We start from the raw sequence: 24,990 nt of genomic DNA, 5'->3' as shown, positions 1-24,990 counted from the left end.
TCTCTGGCTGGCTGGGTTCGTAACATCTCCTGATGTCAGCAAGCTTCCAGCGTTCCTTCCCTCTCACTGTCCCTCCCTCGCTTAACGTAATGACGTCAGAGGAGGGCGGAACAGTGAGAGGGAAGGGAACACTGGAGGCAAGCTGATGTCAGGATGTTACAAACGGAAGCCAGCCAGAGAGCGTTCAGGTACAAATCGCTGGACATGGCGGGGAGGGGAGAATCGCGGGACATGGAGGGGAGGGCAGAGGAGAATCGATGGACATGGATGGGAGGAGAGAATCGCGGGACACGGATGGGAGGGCAGGAAAGAGGAGAATCGCTGGACGTGGAGGGGATGGGAGGGGAGGGAAGAATCGCTGGACATGGAGTGGAGGGCAGGGGGAGAGAGAAAAAAACCCCACTTACACGAGAGCCTTCCTAGGGCCTGTTTCATTGTTGATGAAACGGGCTTGGTTCAACTAGTGAGAAGTAAACCAGTGAGTAACATTGACAAGCAGGTGAAGTAGTGAATTTTCCGACCCTTGAAGTAGTAACGAAACTCGGTGAATTCCAGGGAGTGCAGTTTGGGTGAAAGAAATAAAAGTTGCCTAAGTTAAGTGCGATAATAGTTCAAAATGAGTGCACTTGAAGTTTTTGAATTTTACAGAGTCACATTGGCATTGAAGATAAGACTTTAATTCATGTTTGAAACACAGATTTATCAGATTTTCTTGGTGGTTTTCTTGTAAAAGTACACATGAGAGGTGGAATTCTGATTATAAACAGAGAACGGAACTGAGAAACTAGTCTATGAAAATGATTAAAATTCATGTTTATCTGCTGAGAGAAGGGAGGAAAGGAGCAGGATAACTTTTGAGTGATGTAATTCATAAAATGAACATACCTAACTAATTAGAAAATCTTTGTTTTCCAGAGCTTGCTTTGGAAGAAACTCGGTGATATAGTGAAGCAAGTCCATTCAGATGCTGTAAATCAAGGACCTATGTTTATTTTGAACATGATTTCACTTATTACTTGCCAAAATTGATTCCTTTGATGCCCCAATGCTGGCTGGATAGGCGTACTTTATTTAGAGTGTGATTTAATTTTGGGGGGGCCTAGGTTGGAAGGTGGTATCTTTCCACCTGTGGAAACTGGTCCCCACTCTAAGAAGAAAAGTTAGAGTATATATATATGTCACCTCCTCAAGTTGCAGTCTGTGTGTTGATCATAGAAAGAGCCTGTGTTCGTTGCCAGCAGATCCGTGTTCGTCGTTAATGTTGAAAGGCTGAACCGGAAGATTAGTCTGTATAGGAATACAGTCACCGTGAAATCTCTGGACAGCAGGGTTAAGATTTTATTATGTGTATTAAGCTTAGCCGGTTATGGTGTGGATGCAAAGAATAACAGCGGACACTACATAACAGAAAATAAAGTTAATCTGTTTATCCTTGCAGACGTTTCACCAGATTGAGGCGGGAATTGGCTGAGGAGAACGTTTCACCCAGACCCTTTTTGTTAACTTGGAGGAGGGTAAACTTATTCTCATCAGCCAGCAACTGGTTTGGTTTTCAGAACAACAACAAAAAAAAAAAAAGATGTGAATGGACTTCCTGGATGCATGCACATTTATACCTTATGAATATTCATGGTGTAGAACCTCTGCCAAATAGAGCCAATGGTTCACCCCTACCCTGTTCCCTGTGACTGAGTGGAGGCTTTTGTTGTTCAGCAGGGAGCTCTGTGCATTGCCAACCTGCTCTGTCCCTCTGGAAGTGGCTGTGGTGTTTGAAATACCAGGCTGGAGGGGAGAATCGACCAGGCTACGGAGAGGGCTTAGTTGCACTTGAGGGGGGGGGGGGGGGGGGGAGATAAGTTTTATGAATGAACAAAAGAGGAAGAGACCATATCGAGATAATTGGATTTTAGTGAAATTGTATCCTGCTAGTTCACTTCACAGCAGTGCAGACAGCTGGTGCGATCAGCTTTGCACACCCACTATTCAGCACTTGATTTCTCGAGATGTGCTCTTCTTTTTTTTTTTTGTAAATCCCATGTGAGCTATTGCTCAACTTGATGGATGTCTTCCGTAATGTCACCCTTTCCCCCCCCCCCCCCCCCCCCCCCTTTACAGGGAGCAGGAGAAGAAAAAGGAAAAAAAAATGAGTAAATCATGTTACAAGGAGAGAGGGAATACTTAAATATTTATCTGACACTTGGCAACCTTCTGCTTGCCCGCGTGTGTCTGGCATCCTTCCAGCCTTGGCTCGGGCTAGTGGCTGTGTTTGCCAAGAGCCATCTTCCACTGGCTGCACGTTACCTCTGTGTGTGTGTATGACTGTTGTTAACCTGAATGTTGTTGTTGCTCAAGTGATAGGGTGGGGAGAGAGGTGGGTAGAAGTTTTTGAAATAGATAGAGCCGCCCAGACTGTAAATCACAGATTATATCAGGGCTCTGCTGAAAAACAGCATAACCATTTTATATGTGCTAACGGATTTGATTTAAAATAAAGATCTGGTTGTGTATATATATATATATATATATATTCTTTGCATGCAGTCCTGTGAAGCTGAGGTGCTTAGTTATTATTTATTTACAAGCTGTGTATTCTATAGTACTTTACAGTTCTAAGCAGGTCCCAAACAGAACATACACAATAAATCATAAAACATTGAATAGTACAATATTTAAAATAAACATTGATAATCAAAAATAAGACAAAGGGGATGGAATTTGATATACTGTCTCTCTGTGGTTACTATCAAATCAGTCTCTGCAGCCATTTTTTCAGCACGGTGGCGACGCCCACAGCACAGAAGAGCAAACAAGGCAGAGTAGTGGCAGCAGGCAGGAAAGAGTGGGATTCTTTCCTGCCACAGAGGCCACTACACCACCCGGGCGGGCGGGCCCTTCAAGATAGGACTGTGTAGTGTTTGGGGGTTGTGGTATGCAGGAGGGGGATGATGGAAGCAACTGCGGTGAGGGGGGGCAGGTTGTGGCACAGTATAAGACAAACCAACGGACTGCATTAGGGGCTTTTCCTTTAGGAAGTTATCCAAACCTTTTTTTTAAACCCCACTAAGCTAACTGTTTTTACTACATTCTCTGGAAACACATTCCAGACTTTAATTGCATGTTGAGTGAAGAAATATTTTCTCTGATTCATTTTAAATTTACTAGATTGTAGCTTCATTGCGTGCCCCCTAGTCCTAGTATTTTTGGAAAGAGTAAACAAGTGATTCCACTTCACTCAGTATTTTATAGACCTCTATCATATCTCCCCTCAGTCGTCTTTTCTTCAGGCTGAAGAGCCCTAGTCTTCCCATCCCCTTTATCATTTTCATTGCCCTTCTCTGCACCTTTTCTAATTCCACTATATTTTTTTGAGATGCGGTGACCAGAATAGCACAGAATATTCGAGGTGTGGTCGCACCATGGAGTGATTTAAAGGCATTATAACATCCTCATTTTTGTTTTCCATTCCTTTCCTAATAATACCCAACATTCTATTTGCTTTCTTAGCCACCGCAGCACACTGAGAAGAAGGTTTCAACGTATCATCAACGACAACACCTAGAATCCCTTCTTGGTCCGTGACTCCTAACGTGGAACCTTGCATGACGTAGCTATAATTCGGGTTCCTCTTTCCCACATGCATCACTTTGCACTTGCTCACACTAAACATCATCTGCCATTTAGACGCCCAGTCTCGTAAGGTCCTCTTGTAATTTTTCACAATCCTCACTAGTTACTCCCATCTCTAGGTCATTTATAAATCCTTACACTAACCCATAAAACACTCCATACTGCCACACCATCCTGTCTCGCAGCCTTGGCCAACCTGTCCGTAGTCTCCGTTCATTAACTGTTAATAGACTGGTCTTGCCCGTACCTTCTAAGGCAAGATGGGAAGCTCGTCTACTTTTTATCCCCAGTTTTATTGAATTCATTGCCTAAGAGCCTATTTGACTAGAGGAATCATACTCGTTTTCAGGTAGTACTACTACTACTACTATTTAGCATTTCTATAGCGCTACAAGGCATACGCAGCGCTGCACAAACATAGAAGAAAGACAGTCCCTGCTCAAAGAGCTTACAATCTAATCGACAAAAAATAAATAAAGTAAGCAAATCAAATCAATTAATGTGAACGGGAAGGAAGAGAGGAGGGTAGGTGGAGGCGAGTGGTTACAAGTGGTTATGAGTCAAAAGCAATGTTAAAGAGGTGGGCTTTCAGTCTAGATTTAAAGGTGGCCAAGGATGGGGCAAGACGTAGGGGCTCAGGAAGTTTATTCCAGGCGTAGGGTGCAGCGAGACAGAAGGCGCGAAGTCTGGAGTTGGCAGTAGTGGAGAAGGGAACAGATAAGAAGGATTTATCCATGGAGCGGAGTGCACAGGAAGGGGTGTAGGGAAGGACGAGTGTGGAGAGATACTGGGGAGCAGCAGAGTGAATACATTTATAGGTTAGTAGAAGAAGTTTGAACAGGATGCGAAAACGGATAGGGAGCCAGTGAAGGGTCTTGAGGAAAGGGGTAGTATGAGTAAAGCAACCCTGGCGGAAGATGAGACGGGCAGCAGAGTTTTGAACCGACTGGAGAGGGGAGAGGTGACTAAGTGGGAGGCCAGCAAGAAGCAGATTGCAGTAGTCTAAACGAGAGGTGACAATGGTGTGGATGAGGGTTTTGGTAGAGTGCTCGGAAAGAAAGGGGCGGATTTTACGGATGTTGTAAAGAAAGAAACGACAGGTCTTGGCAGTCTGCTGGATATGAGCAGAGAAGGAGAGAGAAGAGTCAAAGATGACCCCAAGGTTTCGAGCTGAGGAGACAGGGAGAATGAGAGAGCCATCAACAGAAATAGAAAACGGGGGGAGCGGGGAGGTGGGTTTGGGGGGGAAAATGAGAAGCTCGGTTTTGGTCATATTTAATTTTAGGTGGCGTTGAGACATCCAGACAGCAATGTCAGACAAGCACGCTGAAACTTTGGTTTGGATGCAAGGTGAGATATCAGGGGTAGAAAGGTAGATTTGGGAGTCATCAGCATAGAGATGGTAGGAAAAGCCATGGGATGAGATTAATGAACCAAGGGAAGAAGTGTAGATAGAAAAGAGGAGGAGACCGAGAACAGAACCCTGAGGTACACCGACAGGCAGAGGGATAGAAGTAGAAGAGGATCCACCAGAGTGAACACTAAAGGTGCGGAGGGAGAGGTAGGAAGAGAACCAGGAAAGGACAGAGCCCTGGAATCCAAGTGAGGACAGGGTATCGAGAAGTATGCTGTGATCGACAGTGTCAAAAACACGCTACTACCAATCAGTTTTCATCACATTGAGTTCTTGACTGGATGACTACACAGGTCATTAGTCATTTGAAATTGTTGATGTCGTTATTTGATTTGACGTGTATTTGTAATTTAAATTAATTGATTTAATCTTTTAGTGCGAAAGTTGTGCTTGTCTTCTATCCTTTTTTTGAATGGAGTTCTAAATAGTTTTAGTTTATGTGTATTTTATTGTATTAATATGTAAGCCATTCTGATTTGCCAAGCAATAAGTGAAGGTATAGTAAAATAAACGAACAATAAAACCTGGCCCATTTGCAAACCTTGAGGACTGAACTTGGAGAAACCCATGCTAGAGCAACATGGACTTAGTGCAAGGTGGTATAGAATTTTAGCCTTAGGGGAACTAATTGTGTGGCTATATATGAAGGTAAAAATGTATTAATGCTGAAAGGCTGAACTGGAAGATTAGTGTGTATATGAATACAGTCACCGTGAAATCTCTGGACAGCAGGTTTGATACTGCAGATGCCAAGGTTAAGATTTTATTATGTGTATTAAACTTAGCCAGTTATGGTGTGGATGCAAAGAATAACATGGATTTTATTACCGTTAAAGAAGAGATAAAATATCAAGTCTAGGTAGACAGAAATGCTTTAATTTCCTTTTCAGTTTTTTTTCCCTTTTCCTTGTGGACCAAAGATTTATTAGATATTATGATTATGTATATTGCTCTTGACCATTTCCTGTTTTCTTTTAAATTGCTATAGTAGTAGTTGTAATTTTTAAAAATTGTTGTTAAAATTAGGGGGGGGGGGGGGAAATGGTAAAGAATCATGTATGATCAAAAAAATACTTTATCCTGCCAAAAATCAGTATTGAGAATATTCTTCACAATCGTTTTACAATCTTTTCAATTATTTTCAATTTGCCTCAGTGGTATTCATTGCCCAGTCATAGTTTTTGTGGCAATTACTTTAGTACCAAAATCTTCATCGGCTATATGTATTGTTTTATATACGATTTAAGCACTTATCTGTGCAGGTATTCGGACTGGGGGTTCAAAGGTGTCCTTGAACCCCCAGTCCGAATATCTACACAGATAAGTGCGTAAATCATATATAAAATAATACATATAGCCGATGAAGATTTTGGTACTAAAGTAATTGCCACAGAAACTATGACTGGGCAATGAGTACCACTGAGGCAAATTGAAAAGATTGTGAAGAATATTGTGAACACTGGATGAAGTCAGTGGAGGGAAATGGCTATCTAGGACCGAATAATTTGAAGAGGTAATACAAGGTCCCTAGTAAGATTAATAATAAAAAATAAACTGCCTAATTTATTGGAAAAATCAATATTGACCATCATACTATACTAGCATTGGAATCCATATTAAATTCATATTTTCACAGTGATTATAGTCATAGGTTTTGGGTTTTTTTTTCTTTTTAAAATTTTCTGAAGTCTTTAAAAGTCCAAACTCAGGCATTCTATATTAAAACTGCAAGGGCAAATGTATATATTGGTGCTTATAGCCATTTAGTTACAAACATACATTGTGTATACTGCTCTCGGGTCACGTCTGGTGTAACATATCATCACATTTTAATACTGTCTGCATCAGAGGCATCTGTTACCTTCAACAGTTCTTTTCAACAGTATCTGCCTTCCTGATATACAGCACAATTACACCACCCCATCGGCCGTTCAGAAATGTTGCTTTTGAAAAATAAGGGACAACCGTACCACCTCTGCATTCATCCCATTGGAGGAGGTTGAGTTCGGGGAGGGGGGGGGTGGAATGTAATGATGTCCTTTCTTCAACTTTTAATCTCTTGGTCACCATCACATCAGTTATTAGAGGAAATAAAATCAGTGTCTTGCCGCTTTAAATCAGAAAATTTCCTAGGCAGTGAGAAGAAGCCATCTGAACTCAATCATTGGATCAAAATGGTGTAGCTAAAAGAATGGTTGTTGACATGCTACAGAATTATAGAAAAAGTTCAGACATCTGATAGTTAAAAATGAAGTAGTGGTTCTGCTGAACTGTTATGTGACACCAGAGCTTGATGATCTGGTCAAATGTTATTTCCATTCTAGGGTAGAACTGTTTTATAGATATGAGCCATAGGGTGACCCGTTGCTTTTCATGAACCTCTTTTATTTCACGTTTTATAATGCAGCATTTAAATATACTTGAATAAGGCACCGAGTTTGCCATGTAAGTTAGCTTAAATATATAAAAGGTCAAGAAGAGTTGTAGATGATGCCATCTCCTGTTTGCCTGTTGCACCTGTATGTTTTGAGCAGGCCTCTGTGGACTCCATCATGAGCCTCCATAAGTACCTGGAAATTTTTTCCTCTATTTTCTTATCTTTCAGTTCAGCACAGTCCTTGGAAAGAGAGTCATTGACCAGGGGCCAACTCCCATTCTAGGTGCCTCATCACCATTGAGTGATGAATTGGCATCCCTCAGGAGCTGTTAATGTTGACTTGGGAATCAGAATGTGGGGACAGACTTAATGATCTCAATATGTGTATTTTGGAAGAAAGAGGGGGAGACAAGAAAGACACATTGAAATATTTTATTTATTAGGATTTTTCTGCCTTTTTGAAGGAATTCAAGAAGTCTGTAGTGTGAGTGTACAGGAGGAAGAAGATGGCCCTCTTACAATTGAAAGTTCCGAAATAAGGGCCATTATTTATTTAGATTTTGCTCACACCTTTTTCAGTAATAGCTCAAGGTGAGGTACATTCAGGTACACTGGAAATTAGTTTGTACCTGAGCCAATGGAGGGTTAAGTGATTTGCCCAAGATCACAGGGTTACCATGTGGCTCCAGAAAAAGGAGGATAGATTGAGCCAGTCTGGGTTTTATTTCCACCTCTGGATTTCAAGACCGGTGCTCTAACCACTAGGCTACTCCTCCACTCCATACGGTAAAGGTGAAAGGGATAGACATAGTAACATAGTAGATGACGACAGAAAGACCTGCACGGTCCATCCAGTCTTCCCAACAAGATAAACTCATATGTGCTACTTTATGTGTATACCTGACCTTGATTTGTATCTGCCATTTCAAGGCACAGACCGTAGAAGTCTGCCCCGCCTCCCACCAACGGCTCTGCCACCCAATCTCCGCTAAGCTTCTGAGATCCATTCCTTTTAAACAGGATTCCTTTATGTTTGTCCCACACATTTTTTAATTCTATTAACTGTTTTCATCTCCACCACCTCCCGCGGGAGGGCATTCCAAGTATCCACCACTCTCTCCATGAAAAAAATACTTCCTGACATTTTTCTTGAGTCTGTCCCCCTTCAATCTCATTTCATGTCCTCTAGTTCTACTGCTTTCCCATCTACGGAAAAGGTTCATTTGCGGATTAATACCTTTCAGATATTTGAATGTCTGTATCATATCACCCCTGTTTCTCCTTTCCTCCAGGGTATACATGTTCAGGTCAGCAAGTCTCTCCTCATATGTCTTGTAACGCAAATCCCATACCATTCTTGTAGCTTTTCTTTGCACTGCTTCAATTCTTTTTATATCCTTAGCAAGATACGGCCTCCAAAACTGAACACAATACTCCAGGTGGGACCTCACCAACGGCTTAGACTCGGGAGTAATCTGAGGAAATACATTTTTTTTTATGGAAAGGGTGGTGGATGTGTGAAGCTGTTTCCCACTGGAGGTGGTAGGAGGAGGACGGAATTAAAGAAAGCATGGGACAAGCATAGAGTATTTCTAAGGAAGCGGAAGGGAGAGAGATTAGTAGATGATATGGATGGGACAGACTGAACAAGCCATATGTTATTTATCTGCCATCATTTTCTATGTCCTTTGCATTGTCACTAAGCCATTGGACTGAGCTGGCAAAGTGGACTACTTTACATAGGCCAACAACCTGTTTTCCAAACAGTGGCCAAGCGAGGCCACAAATACCTGGCAGAGACCCAAAAGTTCATGTACCAAGTATACGTACATCATCATCCTTGGAGCATTTTGCATTGTCCCGATAAAGAGAGTATTGTTAAATTTGTATTGACCTCAATCAGCCTAAATATTGTGCTTATGTATAGCAACACTTAGAATAACAGTATTTATTCTATAGACTGAAGACAAATGTGTGATGAATGCAGGAGAACTTTCAGTGTGAGATTCTCAAAGAACAGCAGAACAATTGTTAAAAACTGAAAGAAGTTGGAATTAAGAAAACATATCTGTAATGGACTATGAAACCCAAGCGTTTCATCTGTTATATTGATTTTTGGCCTTGGAAACTGAGGGCTGGAAGGGACAGAAGAATGTCCGTGGGCTGCAGGATCTGTCACCTCCAGCTCACATGTTCAGTTTGAGCTCACATAAGAAGGAAGCATATGGCACTGGATAGGAAGGAGTGAAAAGAAGTAAACTGCTGAACCTGTACAGTGGAGGAGTAGCCTAGTGGTTAGTGCAGTGGACTTTGATCCTGGGGAACTGAGTTCAATTCCCACTGCAGCTTCTTGTGATTCTGGGCAAATCACTTAACCCTCCATTGCCCCTGGTACAAAATAAGTACCTGAATATATGTAAACCGTTTTGAATGTAGTTGCAAAAAACCTCAGAAAGGCGTTATATCAAGTCCCATTTCCCTTTCCCTTGGTTGTACCTGTAGTGATTATAAATCCAGACCAGGTGTATAATTGTTAAGCTAGTGTAGTTCATGAGGTGTTTTTCCCTGTACTTTTTCTGCAAAATTTTGAATACCCTCTTCCTGTGGGCCTTGCTAGCTGCTCAGGTTATCCAAGCGAGCATGTCTCCATGTAATATCTCAGAACTTAACGCACACTTTTTATACTAGGTACAAGAACTGCAGATGTTATAGAGAAGACAAAGGTCAAAAAAGTTTATATTCAGTGGCTACCTTCCTCTCTCGGCTTCTTGTGCAAGTCTTCCCCAGCTTGAAGACATTCTAATTACATAAACCATCCCATACTGTTTTTATCATAGTTTTCTTGTCTCTGTTTTTTTTTTTTTTTTTTGCAGTTTGCCCCAGCGCATGTGGTAAGCGAGCCTGCACAGACCGCAACGAGTGCTGTCATCCGGAGTGTTTGGGAAGCTGCAACGTGCCCGACAATGACACAGCTTGCGTGGCCTGTCGCAACTACTTCAACAAGGGACGCTGTGTAACCAACTGCCCGCCTAACACGTATAAGTTCGAAGGGTGGCGATGTGTCACCCAGGATTTCTGTGCTAAAGTTCCCGTGGGACACGAGGAGTACGAGAAGTTTGTGATCCACAATGGGGAGTGCATGCCAGAGTGCCCTTCTGGATTCACACGTAACGGGACCCAAAGGTGAGGTAACACGCTCATACAGTAATTACTAATAGTCTGCATGGAATGTTTGGCTTTTTCCCAGCCGTACAAAGATGTCACCTTTGGTCCTAATCTGTTCTTCGATTCACTCTGTGTAACCCATTTCAGCATGTTAATCTCTTTTGCAGTCTCTATTCTTTTTGCTGTTGACCAGGGATGTTTTTTGTGTTCTCAAAGAAAACTAATATAGGGATTGGTCATAACTCCATGTCTGAGGACAGGCTGAGCCAATCCTGCTCTTATGACATTCCCTACATGGAAAATTAGCCCTGCTGTTTGTTTGTTTTTTTTAAAGGCCATAGAGAATGAATAACCTTGCCATTAGTAAGATGAAACCAGGTTGGGTTCAACTTTTCTCCATCTGGCCGTCCTTGTATAGACTCCATATGCTGATGTACCTTAAAACTCTGCTGCTGTCTTTGTTTTAATATTTCTGTGAAGTTGTTCTTGTCTCAGTATTTTTATTTACAAATGGTTTCATTCTGCAGCCTTGGGCCATTCCTGTTGGTGATTTGATGAGATCAGGGACTCTTGATGCTTTTAGTATGGCACACTGAAATAAAATGTGCACCTAGAAAAGGGAAGCCCTTATCTCTGCAGATAGAGCTACTGAAAGTACATCTCTGCATGTTTCCCCCCCCCCCCCCCCCCACACACACACTTTGTCCTACATTCATTGGGACCCTAATATTGTTGGAATTAGCTGAGTATGGAACGGGGGCTTCAGATATGCCTCGGGTGAGAATGTGAGCCAGTGAAGTGTGGGGTTAAAATGTGAAAAAAGGGAAACTGCAAAGAATTATCAGAAAATGCAAGCGGCACATCAAAATGCTGAGACTTGGTAGAGAAGGGGGAGGGCGGGTCTGCCACCACTGCACAAACTGTGCTAATGAATTATTATTATTAACATTTGTATAGCGCTACCAGACGCACGCAGCGCTGAACACCTGACATAGACAGTCCCTGCTCAATAGAGCTTACAATCTAAAAATAACACAGACAAGACAATTAAGGGCGAGGGAAGTACTGGGTGAGAAGGAACAAGGGGAGGTAATTGAGTAGTAGCTAGGAGCCAAAAGCAGTGGTGAAAAGGTGGGTTTTTAGCATGGATTTGAAAACAGGTAGAGATGGAGCTAGACGTACAGGCTCAGGAAGTCTATTCCAGGCATAAGGTGCCGCAAGGGAAAAGTGACGAAGCCTGGAGTTAGCGGTGGAGGAGAAGGGGGACGACAAGAGAGATTTGTCCGGTGAGCGGAGTTCATGGGGAGGAATGTAGGGAGAGATGAGAGTGGAGAGGTAATGGAGAGCTGCAGAGTGGATGCATTTAAAGGTCAGTAAGAGACGTTTGAATTGTATGCGGAAGCGGACAGGGAGCCAGTGAAGTGACTTGAAGAGTGGGCTAGTGTGGGTATAACGATTTTGGCGGAAAATAAGTTGTGCTGCAGAATTTTGGACAGACTGGAGAGGAGAGAGAGAGCTGAGAGGAAGACCAGTGAGAAGTAAATTGCAATAATCCAAACGAGAGGTGACAAGGGTTTGGATAAGGGTTCTGGTAGCATATTCAGAAAGGAAGGGGCGGTTTTTGCTAATGTTGTAGATAAAGAAACGACAGGTTTTGGCGATCTGCTGAATATGCGCAGAGAAGAAGAGAGAGGAATCAAAGATGACTCCAAGGTTACGAGCCGAGGAGACAGGGAGGATGTGAGAGCCATTAACAGAGATAGAGAATGGGGGAAGAGGGGAGGTGGATTTAGGGGGAAAGATGAGTTCAGTTTTAGTCATGTTTAGCTTCAGATGGCATTGAGACATCCAAGCAGCAATGTCAGACAAGCAAGATGAAATTTTGTCCTGGATTACAGTTGAGATTTCAGGGGTGGAGATGTAGATCTGAGAGTCATCTGCATAAAGATGGTATTGAAAGCCATGAGATGAAATCAGGGTACCAAGGGAAGAGGTATAGATGGAGAAAAGGAGGGGGGTCCAAGGACAGAACCCTGGGGGACACCAACTGAAAGCGGGATGGAAGTTGAAGAGGAACTGCCAGAGTGAACACTGAAAGTGCGAAGTGAGAGGTAAGAGGAGAACCAGGAAAGAACAGGGCCCTGGAATCCAATCGAGGATAGCGTATCAAGGAGTATTAAATTCAGAATGTTTCTAGTATGTGAATGGTGTCATAGATAACCTTTTAAGTAATTGTTTTACTCCTTCTAAGGGTGCATAATGACATAGTTGCACATTGCACATCAACGCACCTGGCCTGGGTAGGATGGTGTGTTCCTTTTAAGACATACAGTTGCATAAGGGCCACAAGCGCATTAGAAACTCGAGGATGCTGCTGCCCATCTGGCTTTCTTGTGTTCTTTAGTGGAGCTGTATTTTCACGTGGCCAACGTTTTTAGTGTGCAACAAAGTAAAATGGATTCATCCCTCAGGGCTGTTCTTAAAAGCATCCAGGAGTTTCTGGGGGGCGGGGGGGGGGGGGGGTGTTTAAGTCTTGACCAGCTCGTGCCTTCATGTGACCATGGTCTAGTAGCTGTGTGGCTTAAGGAGGTAGTGATACTGCAGCTAGAAGAGGCAACCTGGACAAAGTTGACATTTTAGAGAGATGATTTTGCTATACTAATAAACCCCCAATAGTAATTTCATTCTCATGTTCTTAAGAAGGTCCTAAAACGAACAGCAAAGTCCCCTGGCACCAGAAGCTAATCTCAAAGCAGTGTGACAATGAAAAGCAAAAAAAAAAAGAACTACGGAAAGAGTGGTGGATACTTGGAATGCCCTCCTGCGGGATGTGGTGGAGAGGAAAACGGTAACGGAATTCAAAAATGCGTAGGGTAAACATAAAGGAATCCTGTTCAGAAGGAATGGATCCTCAGAAGCTTAGTGGAGATTGGGTGGCAGAGCCAGTGGTGGGAGGCGGGGCTAGTGCTAGCCAGACTTCTACGGTCTGTGCCCTGAAAATGGCAGATACAAATCAGTCAGGTATACACATAAAGTAGCACATATGAGTTTATCTTGTTGGGCAGACTAGATGGACCGTACAGGTCTTTCTCTGCCATCATCTACTACTCCTGTGGTCTCTGAATATTGGCCCCTAAGTGTTCTACTGCTGCATAAAGAAATATTTCCTCCTTTCACCTTCGCATCACATCCCCTTAGGCTTGAGGGTCCCCATCCCCCTCACTCTAGGCCATAACTGCATTTTGATTAATTGTGAGTAGGTTTGAACGTATTTCTCCTTGGCTGTCTTCATTGTTCTGAATATCTCAGTAACTACTGATATGAAGTTTAAGATGCTTTGAGTATATGAATGTTGATTATTTCCGGACTGTCCTAAGTTTGTATCCTACCCAGTCAAGATCTACATTCTTCTGAGTAAGGTTTGTTGACTATTCCGTCTATGAAACTAATATATAAGATTCATACCAGACAACAAGTCATTACAGTTGCTGGTCTAATTTTTATGGAACTGTTTGCCTTTAAAACTGATGATTTGAAATTTCGTAAGACAGAGTCAAGACCTCTTTACTTTTATGGGGCCCAAAATTCAACCGGCGCCAATCAGCATTTTGCTGAACCCAGAAATTTAATGCCGGGCCATGTTTGGTTACCAGCATTGAATTTCCGGGCTTCGGGAGTCGGCTAACGTATAGGCAGTTAAGTGTGATAGGTTACTGCAAGGCCTATAGGATTCACTTTTATACGGTCCTGTATATGTGGTTACACTGGCCATTTAATTGATGAGTATCTGTATTTAACAGGCCAAAGTGCCGACTGTGCCTGGAAGGCCCCCCCCCCCCCCCCCCCCAAATAGCTGTTTCTCAGTTTGTCGCTAACTGATTATTCTCTACGGCACTAACCGGTTTAAGTGTCCCTGAAAATTAGCAGTTAGCCCTAACCAGGCGATTTAACTGGCCAGGAGCCATTTTCTGGCCAGTTAAATCACTTTGAATATTGATCCCCATTGATGTTTTATGTTTGCATTTTTAATTATGTTTCTCTTGTGTGTGTTAATATCTTTTATATTGACTTTGGTATACGTACAAAATTTATTGATACACAAGAATACCGCCTGGAAGGTATCATCAGAGACATGTTGCTGGATCAAGTCCCTCACAATGCTATTGGGAAGGGTAGATGGGTGTTTATCCCTTAAGATAAGTGAAAAACTGTTTTTGTTTGTCTTCTCTTGTCTGTGAATAGCATGTTCTGCAGCCCTTGTGATGGACCATGCCCTAAAGTGTGCGAGGAAGGGGAAAAGAAGAGCATAGTAATTGATTCCGTCACATCAGCACAGATGTTGCAAGGATGCACCATTATTAAGGGCAACCTAGTTATTAACATCCGCAGAGGCAGTAAGTACACGTGGCATGCTGTAGTTCATCGTCTGGCTGTTATAATTTGATAACAAAACTTGCACTTGTTTTTCCATTTTAATTGCTGTTTCCATATCATCAAGCTGATCAATCCATAGACTGGTGGGTTGTGTCCATCTACCAGCAGGTGGAGATAGAGAGCAAACTTTTGCCTCCCTATATGTGGTCATGTGCTGCCGGAAACTCCCCAGTATGTTCTCTATCTCAGCAGGTGGTGGTCACACACAGCAGCAGCTCTGGCTAGGCCTCCAAGCCTAATTTTTAGGTTTTGTTGAGTGCCTGGGGTTGAGGGCTCTTTTGAGCAAGTGCAAACCTGGTGGTGCCAGGTCCCTCCTTTTCTCCCCCCCTCCCGCTGGCTCCGTTAAAAAAAAAAAAAAAAAAAAAAAATTTTGAACGTCCTTAAAGGCGTTTATTTCGACGTTTATTTAAGCGGCTATTGCAGCTACTCACTGGGACACCAGGTCGTTACAACTCGGAGCGGACAGCAGGTCATTTTTACCTTTTTATAGCGGGCAGGGGGTTCCCCGATTCTTCTCCTCGTGGCATATGGCGTCGGAGGGCGAGGGCGCAAAGGGTCGCTCCCCGGGTCGCTTGAGCGCTTCTAGAGGGGATGCGGGGGTCTTCAAGCCTGATTCGCCCTTGTTGGGGGACAGTTTCGTGACCGATGAATGTCCCGGTCCTTCCTCCGGCGTGGCGGTTTTTCCCGCCATAAACGCCCATCCCCCGCTCCTCGCCTCCGCCATCTTGGCCGGCCACGCGGCTCGGACGGCTTCTTCTTGGGCCGCCCTTGAGGTTGGAGACATTAATGCCATGAACGCCCTTAATTTGGGCGACGGCACAGAAGCGGCTAAAGTTAAGAGCCGTTCTTCCCGCGCGGCTCCTTCGCGGAGTTTCGCGCCAGACGCCATTTTGGATGCGCAGCATGTCTCTCCCCCGCTATTGCGAGCGCCGGTTGAGGGTGCGTCTAGGGCTGTTGCCCAGACTGCGGAAGTACACAGTCTGGGGGGTTTCTCCCCCGAGTTTGTTTTGCTGCTGCATCAGGCCTTCCTCATGCACAACGCTGCCCCTGCTCCCTCGTCTGGTAAAGAGGTTGAGGTTCCCAGAGGTAAACGCCCTCGGGTTGATTCCCAGGCCTTGGAGGAATTTGTCTCCTCCGATGTAGATGAGGGCAGCGTGTCTGAGGTCTCCCAACGGTCCTTTGCGGATTCCTTGGAGGAGACGGATCCCCGCTCGGATGGAGCGGATGACCCCTCTGCAGCGCGGCTTTTTAGCCCAGAGGATTTGCCCAACCTGTTGTTACAGGCCATGGACACTTTGAAGATTTCCTCTCCGGAGGACGTCTCTCCCTCAGCCCCTGTTGGCTCTGCCATTATGCTGGGGACGAAGCGCCCGCCTAGAACCTTCCACGTGCATGATGCCATGCACACCTTAATTTCGGCTCAATGGGATGTCCCAGAAGCGAGCCTTAAAGTGGCTAGGGCTATGTCCCGCCTCTATCCTTTGGCTGTGAGTGAACGTGAGGCCTATCTGTGGCCTACCGTGGATTCTTTAATCACTGCGGTGACTAAGAAAACGGCGTTGCCGGTGGAAGGTGGCACAGCCCTAAAGGACGCCCAAGACAGAAGATTGGAGGCGGCCTTAAGGTCGTCCTTTGAGGCGGCTGCTTTAAATTTGCAGGCCTCAGTTTGCGGCTCCTATGTGGCCAGGGCATGCCTGACTATGGTGCAGCGGGCTTCCCCCTCGGATCATTCCTTGAGGGCTGATTGGCCGGCCCTGGAATCGGGCTTAGCCTATTTGGCAGACTTGCTGTATGATGTCTTGAGGGCCTCAGCGAAAGGCATGGCTCAGACAATCTCTGCGCGGCGGTGGCTTTGGCTGAAACATTGGTCTGCTGACCACGCCTCTAAATCCCGCCTGGCTAGGTTGCCTTTTAAAGGCAAGCTGCTCTTTGGGGTCGAGCTGGACAAGATCGTGACCGATCTCGGCACGTCTAAGGGCAAGAAGTTACCAGAGGTCAGGGCTCGGGCTAGTACTCGTCCCGGTACCTTCAGAGGACGGTTGCAGGAAGCCCGTCGGTACCGTCCGGGCAAGTCGGGCTCTGCCCCCTCTTCCTTCAAGAGGAATTTCTCCCCCAAGCAGCATTCCTTTCGCAGAGACCGCCGTCCCGGAGGTGCTCCCTCCGGTCCTCCCCCAGGGTCTCGTACCCAATGACGGGGTCTTGGTCCACGCCCCAGTGCAGATTGGAGGACGGCTGTCCTCGTTTCTGGGCGAGTGGACCACAATAACTTCAGACGCGTGGGTGCTGGAAGTCATCAGAGACGGCTACAAACTAGAATTCTGCCGACCCTTAAAAGACGGGTTTGTACTCTCTCCCTGCAAGTCTCCGGTCAAAGCTGTGGCAGTGCAGCAGACCTTGGACAATCTGATCCGCCTGGGCGCGGTCGTTCCGGTGCCAGAAAGTCAGCTTGGCAAGGGACGTTACTCCATTTACTTTGTGGTACCAAAGAAAGGAGGTTCTGTCCGGCCTATCCTCGACCTCAAAGGGGTCAATCGGGCCTTGAAAGTGCAGCACTTTCGCATGGAGACTCTCCGCTCTGTTATAGCGGCAGTGAAGGCAGGAGAGTTCCTGGCATCCTTGGACATCAAGGAAGTGTACCTGCATATTCCCATCTGGCCTCCTCATCAACGCTTTCTGCGTTTTGCAGTCCTGGGACGACACTTCCAGTTCAGAGCCCTCCCGTTCGGGTTGGCTACTGCTCCGCGGACCTTTTCCAAAGTAATGGTGGTCATCGCGGCCTTCCTACGAAAGGAAGGGGTACAAGTCCATCCTTATCTGGACGACTGGTTGATCCGAGCCCCCTCTTATGCAGAGTGCGGCAAAGCTGTGGACCGGATAGTTGCTCTTTTGAGCTCCCTGGGATGGATCATCAACTGGGAGAAGAGCCAGCTGCGCCCGACTCAGTCCCTGGAGTACCTGGGAGTTCGATTCGACACTCAAGTGGGCAGAGTGTTCCTGCCAGACAATCGGATTGTCAAACTTCAGGCTCAGGTGGACCAGTTCCTAGTAGCCTCTCCCCTTCGGGCTTGGGACTATGTGCAGCTGTTGGGCTCTATGACGGCCACGATGGAAGTTGTGCCCTGGGCCAGGGCTCATATGAGACCGCTTCAACACTTTTTGCTGCAGCGCTGGACTCCGATGTCGGAGGATTATGCTGTGCGCCTTCCCTTGGACCCAGCAGTGCGCAAGGCGCTGAGCTGGTGGATGCAGACAGACAAGTTGTCTGCGGGAATGCCTCTGGTGACCCCAGAGTGGATTGTCGTGACGACGGACGCCTCGTTGTCGGGCTGGGGAGCCCACTGCTTGGGAAGGACAGCGCAGGGGCTCTGGTCTCCTGCAGAGGCAAAGTGGTCTATCAACCTCCTGGAACTCAGAGCCATTCGGTTGGCGCTTTTGGAGTTCATCCCGGTACTGGTGTTGAAGCCTGTACGGGTCCTGTCGGACAATGCCACGGCTGTGGCCTATGTCAACCGCCAGGGAGGTACCAAGAGCGCCCCTCTAGCCAAGGAGGCTATGAATCTTTGCCAGTGGGCGGAAGTGAACCTGGAGCAGCTTTCAGCGGCCCACATTGCCGGAGTCATGAATGTCAAGGGGGACTTTCTCAGTCGCCATACCTTGGAGCCCGGAGAGTGGCAGCTATCTGCTCAGGCGTTCTTGGACATCACGAAGCGCTGGGGCCAGCCGAGCCTAGATCTGATGGCGTCATCGGCCAATTGCCAAGTGCCGCGCTTTTTCAGCAGAGGACGGGACCCTCGATCCCTGGGAGTAGATGCTCTTCTCCAACAGTGGCCGACACAAGAGCTTCTCTATGTGTTCCCGCCCTGGCCCATGTTGGGCAGGGTGCTAGACCGGGTGGCAAAGCATCCCGGCAGGGTAATCCTGGTGGGTCCGGATTGGCCCAGGCGTCCCTGGTATGCGGACTTGATCAGGCTCTCAGTCGACGATCCTCTGCGGCTGTCAGTGGAGCAGGGCCTGTTACATCAGGGTCCCGTGGTGATGGAGGATCCCTCCCCCTTTGGTCTTACGGCCTGGCTATTGAGCGGCAGCGTCTGAGGAAGAAGGGCTTCTCAGACAAGGTCATCGCCACTATGCTGAGAGCGAGGAAGTGCTCTACTTCTACTGCTTACGCCAGGGTTTGGCGTATCTTTGCAGCGTGGTGTGAAGCAGGCTCACTTTCTCCCTTCACTGCTCCAATTTCTTCAGTGTTGGCGTTCCTGCAAGAAGGTCTGGAGAAAGGTCTGTCGCTCAGTTCCCTTAAAGTCCAGGTGGCGGCTCTGGCTTGCTTCAGGGGCCGCCTGAAGGGTGCTTCCCTGGCTTCACAGCCAGATGTGGTGTGCTTTCTCAAGGGAGTTAATCACCTGCGCCCTCCTCTGCACTCAGTGGTGCCTTCGTGGAATCTCAACCTGGTGCTAAGAGCATTGCAGAAGCCGCCTTTTGAACCCTTGTCGAGGGCATCTCTGAAAGACCTGACGTTGAAAGCAGTCTTTTTGGTGGCTATCACTTCAGCCAGAAGAGTTTCCGAGCTCCAGGCGCTCTCATGTCGAGAGCCTTTTCTGCAGTTCACTGAGGCAGGAGTGACTATTCGCACAGTGCCTTCCTTCCTGCCCAAGATTGTTTCTCGCTTCCATGTGAATCAGCAGCTCTGTCTCCCTTCCTTTCGTAGGGAGGACTACCCAGAGGAGTACTCTGCTCTTAAATATCTGGATGTGAGACGAGTCATCATCAGATACTTGGAAGTGACCAATGATTTCCGGAAATCGGATCATCTGTTTGTCCTGTTTGCAGGTCCTCGTAAGGGTCTGCAGGCTGCTAAGCCTACAGTGGCAAGATGGGTCAAGGAAGCCATTGCAGCGGCTTATGTGGCCGCGGGGAAGGTGCCGCCTATCCAGCTGAAGGCTCACTCCACTAGAGCTCAGGCGGCCTCGATGGCAGAGGCCGGATCCGTCTCCTTGGAAGAGATATGCAAGGCGGCAACTTGGGCTTCGGCTCATACATTCTCCAAGCATTACCGTTTGACTGTGGCTGCACGGGCGGAGGCCCGGTTTGGAGCTTCAGTGTTGAGGTCAGGGATTTCTATGTCCCGCCCTGGGTGAGTACTGCTTCGGTACATCCCACCAGTCTATGGATTGATCAGCTTGATGATATGGAAGGTAAAATTATGTATAATCATACCTGATAATTTTCTTTCCATTAATCATAGCTGATCAATCCATAGCCCCTCCCAGATATCTGTACTGTTTTTATTCTGGTTGCATTTGAGGTTCAAGTTTAGTCTTCAGTTACTTCAGAAAGACTTCGTGTTCAAGTTTTTTCACTTGGATTCTTCAAGAGTTAAGACGAGTTTGTGTTACAGTGAGCTGCTGCATTCCTCTCCCCTCCGTTTTACGGGGCTGGATTGAGACTTAAAATTCTGCCGGCACTCCCTCCCGCTTCGTGCGGCTGTAGGGCAGCTTTGTACCCCTCCCGCTTCGGCGGTGTTAGGGTCAGTCAGCTCCTCCCGCGGTTGCGGTTGCAGGATAAGCCAGATCCCCCCGCATCGGCGGGTGTGGTGTCCCTCCCCCGCTCCGCGGGGATGAGCTGGACGGATTCCCCTCCCCCACTTGTGTGGGGATGAGCTGGGTTAATTCCCCTCCCCCGTTTCGGCGGTGGTGAGCTGGGCAGAGTGTCCCTTCGTGGGTGTAATTCTCTAAGTGCTGAGTCCTGCGGATGGAGCTTTGATATCGACATACTGAGGAGTTTCCGGCAGCACATGACCACATATAGGGAGGCAAAAGTTTGCTCTCTATCTCCACCTGCTGGTAGATGGACACAACCCACCAGTCTATGGATTGATCAGCTATGATTAATGGAAAGAAAATTATCAGGTATGATTATACATAATTTTACCTTTATTTTTATATTCCTTCCATTTTGTAAATGCATTCACACACACACTGTTTGTAACCAGTTCTCAATATAGCAAACATCTTCAGCTTCCCAGGACGTTGATTATTATGGTGTTTATCATACCCTAGTCTTGTGGTAATAGATTAACCAGTTAGAAGTTACCGCGTCTGGTGTAGCGCACTGGAGAACGGTCAGTTTTTAATTGGTTTTCATGCTTCATGCTTTTCATTATGGACAACTGTTGAGTCCACCTGTCCTGTGGCGGACAGCTTAACTCCATGGCCTCCAGAGGAATTAAACCAGCCCTGATTTTGTAATTCCCAATGGTACTAGCCATCCAGCAAGAAAGATTTGAATTGGGAATTTGATGAAAACCATGGCAGACGTTTCATCTCGGGGTGAAGGTAGTGATTTAGCTGGGCGTCAGTAAATACACAATAAACTGTCCATTCCTGCATCAAGTCTGTTCTATCTGTCTTGCAGAACAAGGTGTACAGCCACCATCCTTTAAAAAAAAAAAAAGCCCAGAGAAATACTTTTACAATAAAATAATAGCAGCATGGAAAACCAATCTGTACTATTTGACATCCTTTTGACCTCCAGTAAACAGTAAACGCTTCACAAGGAAATACTTGCTAAAATAAACACACTTCACCTTCTGATGCAAGGGGCACCACTGTAATCCTGTCGGTTGTTCTTACACCTTTCAAGTGCTCGAATGAAGACGCACGCTATAAAGGCTCAGCCTGTGCCATTGCTGCCTACCATGAGCGTTTGGAAAGGAAGCCTGTCTGAATATCCTCTAGTGCCCAAATTCCATGAGAGTGTTAAGGGAGCACCTCCTGTTCGATCACTACCTCCGGGTTAGGATCTCAGCACACCTATCACCCAGTTCATCGAAGCAACTCTGAGCTGATAAACGAGAAGTCCCTAAAGTTTCTTGCATGGAAAAGCTTTTTAGTCAGCATTACTTTCACCAGAAGGATGAATTAATTGCAGGCACTTGTTCACTGTCCACTATGTACACAATTCTACTCATTCATATCCCAACTCTTCCTCTCCCTCTCTAATGTTCCCCCAATTGTATTTACCATACATGTACCTCATTTTACCACAATATCACCTGGTAATTGTGCATACCATGTATTTGTTCATACCGAAATCGGCCAATGCCATTTACGGTACTATGTACGCCACATTGAGCCTGCAAACAGGTGGGAAAATGTGGGATACAAATGTACCAAATAAATATTGTATGAATTTAATATTAACTGCTCCCTGTGTTCTTCCTGAAACCTCTCTCTCATCTGGGGAAACTAGAGGAAAGCCTTATTGTACTGCCCTAACCATGCTCAAAAGTTCACAGGTGTTCCTAGTTTGGCTTTTCTGACCCTGCTCAGTTGGTCGCTTGGTTCACCAAGCACACAATTTGATATTTGAACAGCAGACTGCCTCACTTTTTGCTACATCAAACAGATTTACTGAACCTGGATCATACAGGGGCTCATCTACTGTAGTCTAATACAATTTCTGTAGCCGAATTCCGAGCAGCCGTCTGTACTAGACATCCTTAAAGGCATGACATGAACCTTTATCCACACCTTACTGTGTTGACTCTGCCTTGGGTTAGATCAGTGGTTCCCAAACCTGGTCCTGGAGGCACCCCAGCCAGTCAGGTCTTCAGAATATCCACAGTGAATATTCATGAGATAGATTTGCATGCAGTGGAGGCAGGACATGCAGATGTGTCTCATGAATATTCATTGTGGGTATCCTGAAAACGTTACTGGCTGGGGTGCCTCCAGGATCAGGTTTGGGAACCCACTGAGTTAGACACATGCTGTGGACAAACTGGAAGTTTTTCACATGAATCTTGTCCTTTCCAGCTTCCTGGACACTGAGCCTGGTAGGTGGCCTACTGTTTGAAACCAGTAGGAGGACAGTTGTCCTCTTTGAAGTCACCAGTAGTGCATCTGCATTATCCTGTCTCCAGAGAAAGTGCAGTTGCTTATCTGTAAGAAGTGGAGGGAGTAGCCTGAGAACTGGAGGAAGTGGGTTCTGTTCCCATTGTGGCTCCATGTAATCCTGGGCAATTCATTTAACCCTCCATTGCCCCAGGTACAAAGTTTAAATTATGAACCCACTAGGCACAGAGAAAATACAGTACCCAGACCGCCCAAAATACAGCAGCCAGGCTGATATTCAGCAAAACACGCTTCAAAAGTGCCAAACCCCTCATAGAAAAGTTGCATTGGCTCCCAATCAAAGAACGGATCATCTTCAAAATCTGCACCTTAGTCCACAAAATCATATACGGTGTAGTCCCAGGATACATGACAGACCTTACAGACTTACCAATAAGAAACAAAGTCAGATCGTCAAGATCCTACCTAAACCTACACTACCCAAATTGCAAAGGACTGAAATACAAAACAACTTACGCATCCGGCTTCTCCTACATAAGCGCACAACTATGGAATGGGCTCCCAAAAGCTGTGAAAACAGTCCATGGCCACTTGAACTTCAGGAAATCACTAAAAACCTACCTCTTCAAAAAGGCCTATCCAAACGACCCCACGTAACCCTCTTCACCTACCAACACAGCATGACTATGATCGAACAGGACAACACGCATCCATTCCGACTCTCCACTTATACCTCATACGATCACTGTACAATTTTGTATTCGTTAACCACCGACTGGGCAAATGCCTTTGACGGTACTATGTAAGCCACATTGAGCCTGCAAATAGGTGGGAAAATGTGGAGTACAAATGCAACAAATAAAGAAATATCTAAACTGCTTTGCTTGTACCTCAGAAAGATAGTATATCAAGAATGTAACACACAGTAGAGGTTCTGCAGGATAGCACACATGTTCCTTCCCTGCCTCCTTCCTGTCAACCAAAAGGAAAAAAGAGAGAGAGAACCAGCAGGCTCTGGAACAAACTGAGAATCAAAGGAACTGAGTAGTGCTGCAGGAAACACCACATATGCCCTAGTGCAGTGATTCTGAACCCAGTCCTCTGGACTCACCTAGCCAGTCATGTTTTCAGGATTCCCACAATGATTATACATGAGAGAGATTTGCATATAATGGAGATGGTGCGTGTACATTTATCACATATATTCATTGTGGATATCCTGAAAACCTGACTGGCTAGGTGGGGCTTCCTGCAGCACTTCACAGTTTCTTTGGTTTGTTTCAGAGCTGGATGGTTTTCTCTGGTATGTCTGAGGATTGAGTGGAGAACCCCCTGGGTCTAGAGAAAGCTTTCCAAAACTTCTGATGTATGGAAGGGGAATCTCTGTCCTGGGAGCAGTCTAGTCCATCACCAGCAGTGCGTCTGCATTATCCTGCCTGTCTACAGAGAACTGCCATTACAGGTAAGCAACTGCCCGTAATGCTTTGTCTCTCTTCTAGGATATATTTATTTAAATCCTTTAATTCTCATCTTTGTAGGACTTCTAGTACACACACCACACCGTTTTGTAACTCTTTTCTGGACTGATTAATGCTTTAATCTTAGTCGTTCTTGAAGTATGACTTCCTAACCAGGTGAGACCTTGCCAACAATTTGTGCATTTATATCTGTCCTTATGAATTCAGGCTCCTTCCATTTTTGGACACTACCACTTTGAAATCAATGAACATAATGATCTGTGCTCTCTTTCCTTTTCTGTGACCCGCTATATTGCTACACACTTAAGGATTTCTGCACCCCCACGTGCATAATTTGGCAATTTTTAGTATTAAAATCAGAGCTGCATTTTGATTAGAATCTTTAATTGTGATCTCTGCTCACACGCTGGGGGCTCAGTTCACCCTACCAGGCCCCGTGGACCACTACACAAGGTGGAGCAGAGCTGCACCGCACTGAGGATGGCATACCTAGCCCAACTGAACTCGTTTGTGTTGCTCGAGCTATCGCAGAGCATCGCCTGCCATCTGAAGCTACTGATGGAGGCCTGTCTGCAGGCCTTCCAGTGCACCCCAGAGCTCTTAGTTCAAGCTGAGCATGCAGTGCCTGAGTGCCAATAGCACTGC

At 45.8% G+C, this 24,990-nt stretch overlaps 1 protein-coding gene across 1 annotated transcript in view; it reads left to right on the top strand.

Moving 5' to 3' along the window:
- Positions 1-24,990, top strand: part of IGF1R (insulin like growth factor 1 receptor) — a 665,430-nt gene that overhangs the window by 438,282 nt on the left and 202,158 nt on the right. The window contains exons 3-4 of the mRNA XM_030189730.1: positions 10,292-10,601; positions 14,826-14,977. Coding sequence (XP_030045590.1) covers positions 10,292-10,601; positions 14,826-14,977 — 462 coding nt within the window. The remainder of the gene's footprint in view (positions 1-10,291; positions 10,602-14,825; positions 14,978-24,990) is intronic.

Source organism: Microcaecilia unicolor, chromosome 1 (assembly GCF_901765095.1).
Source record: "Microcaecilia unicolor chromosome 1, aMicUni1.1, whole genome shotgun sequence".
NCBI classification, from domain to species: Eukaryota; Metazoa; Chordata; class Amphibia; order Gymnophiona; family Siphonopidae; genus Microcaecilia; species Microcaecilia unicolor.
Note: the sequence above shows the minus strand (reverse complement) of the source record. Positions and strands in the feature narration are given on the sequence as shown.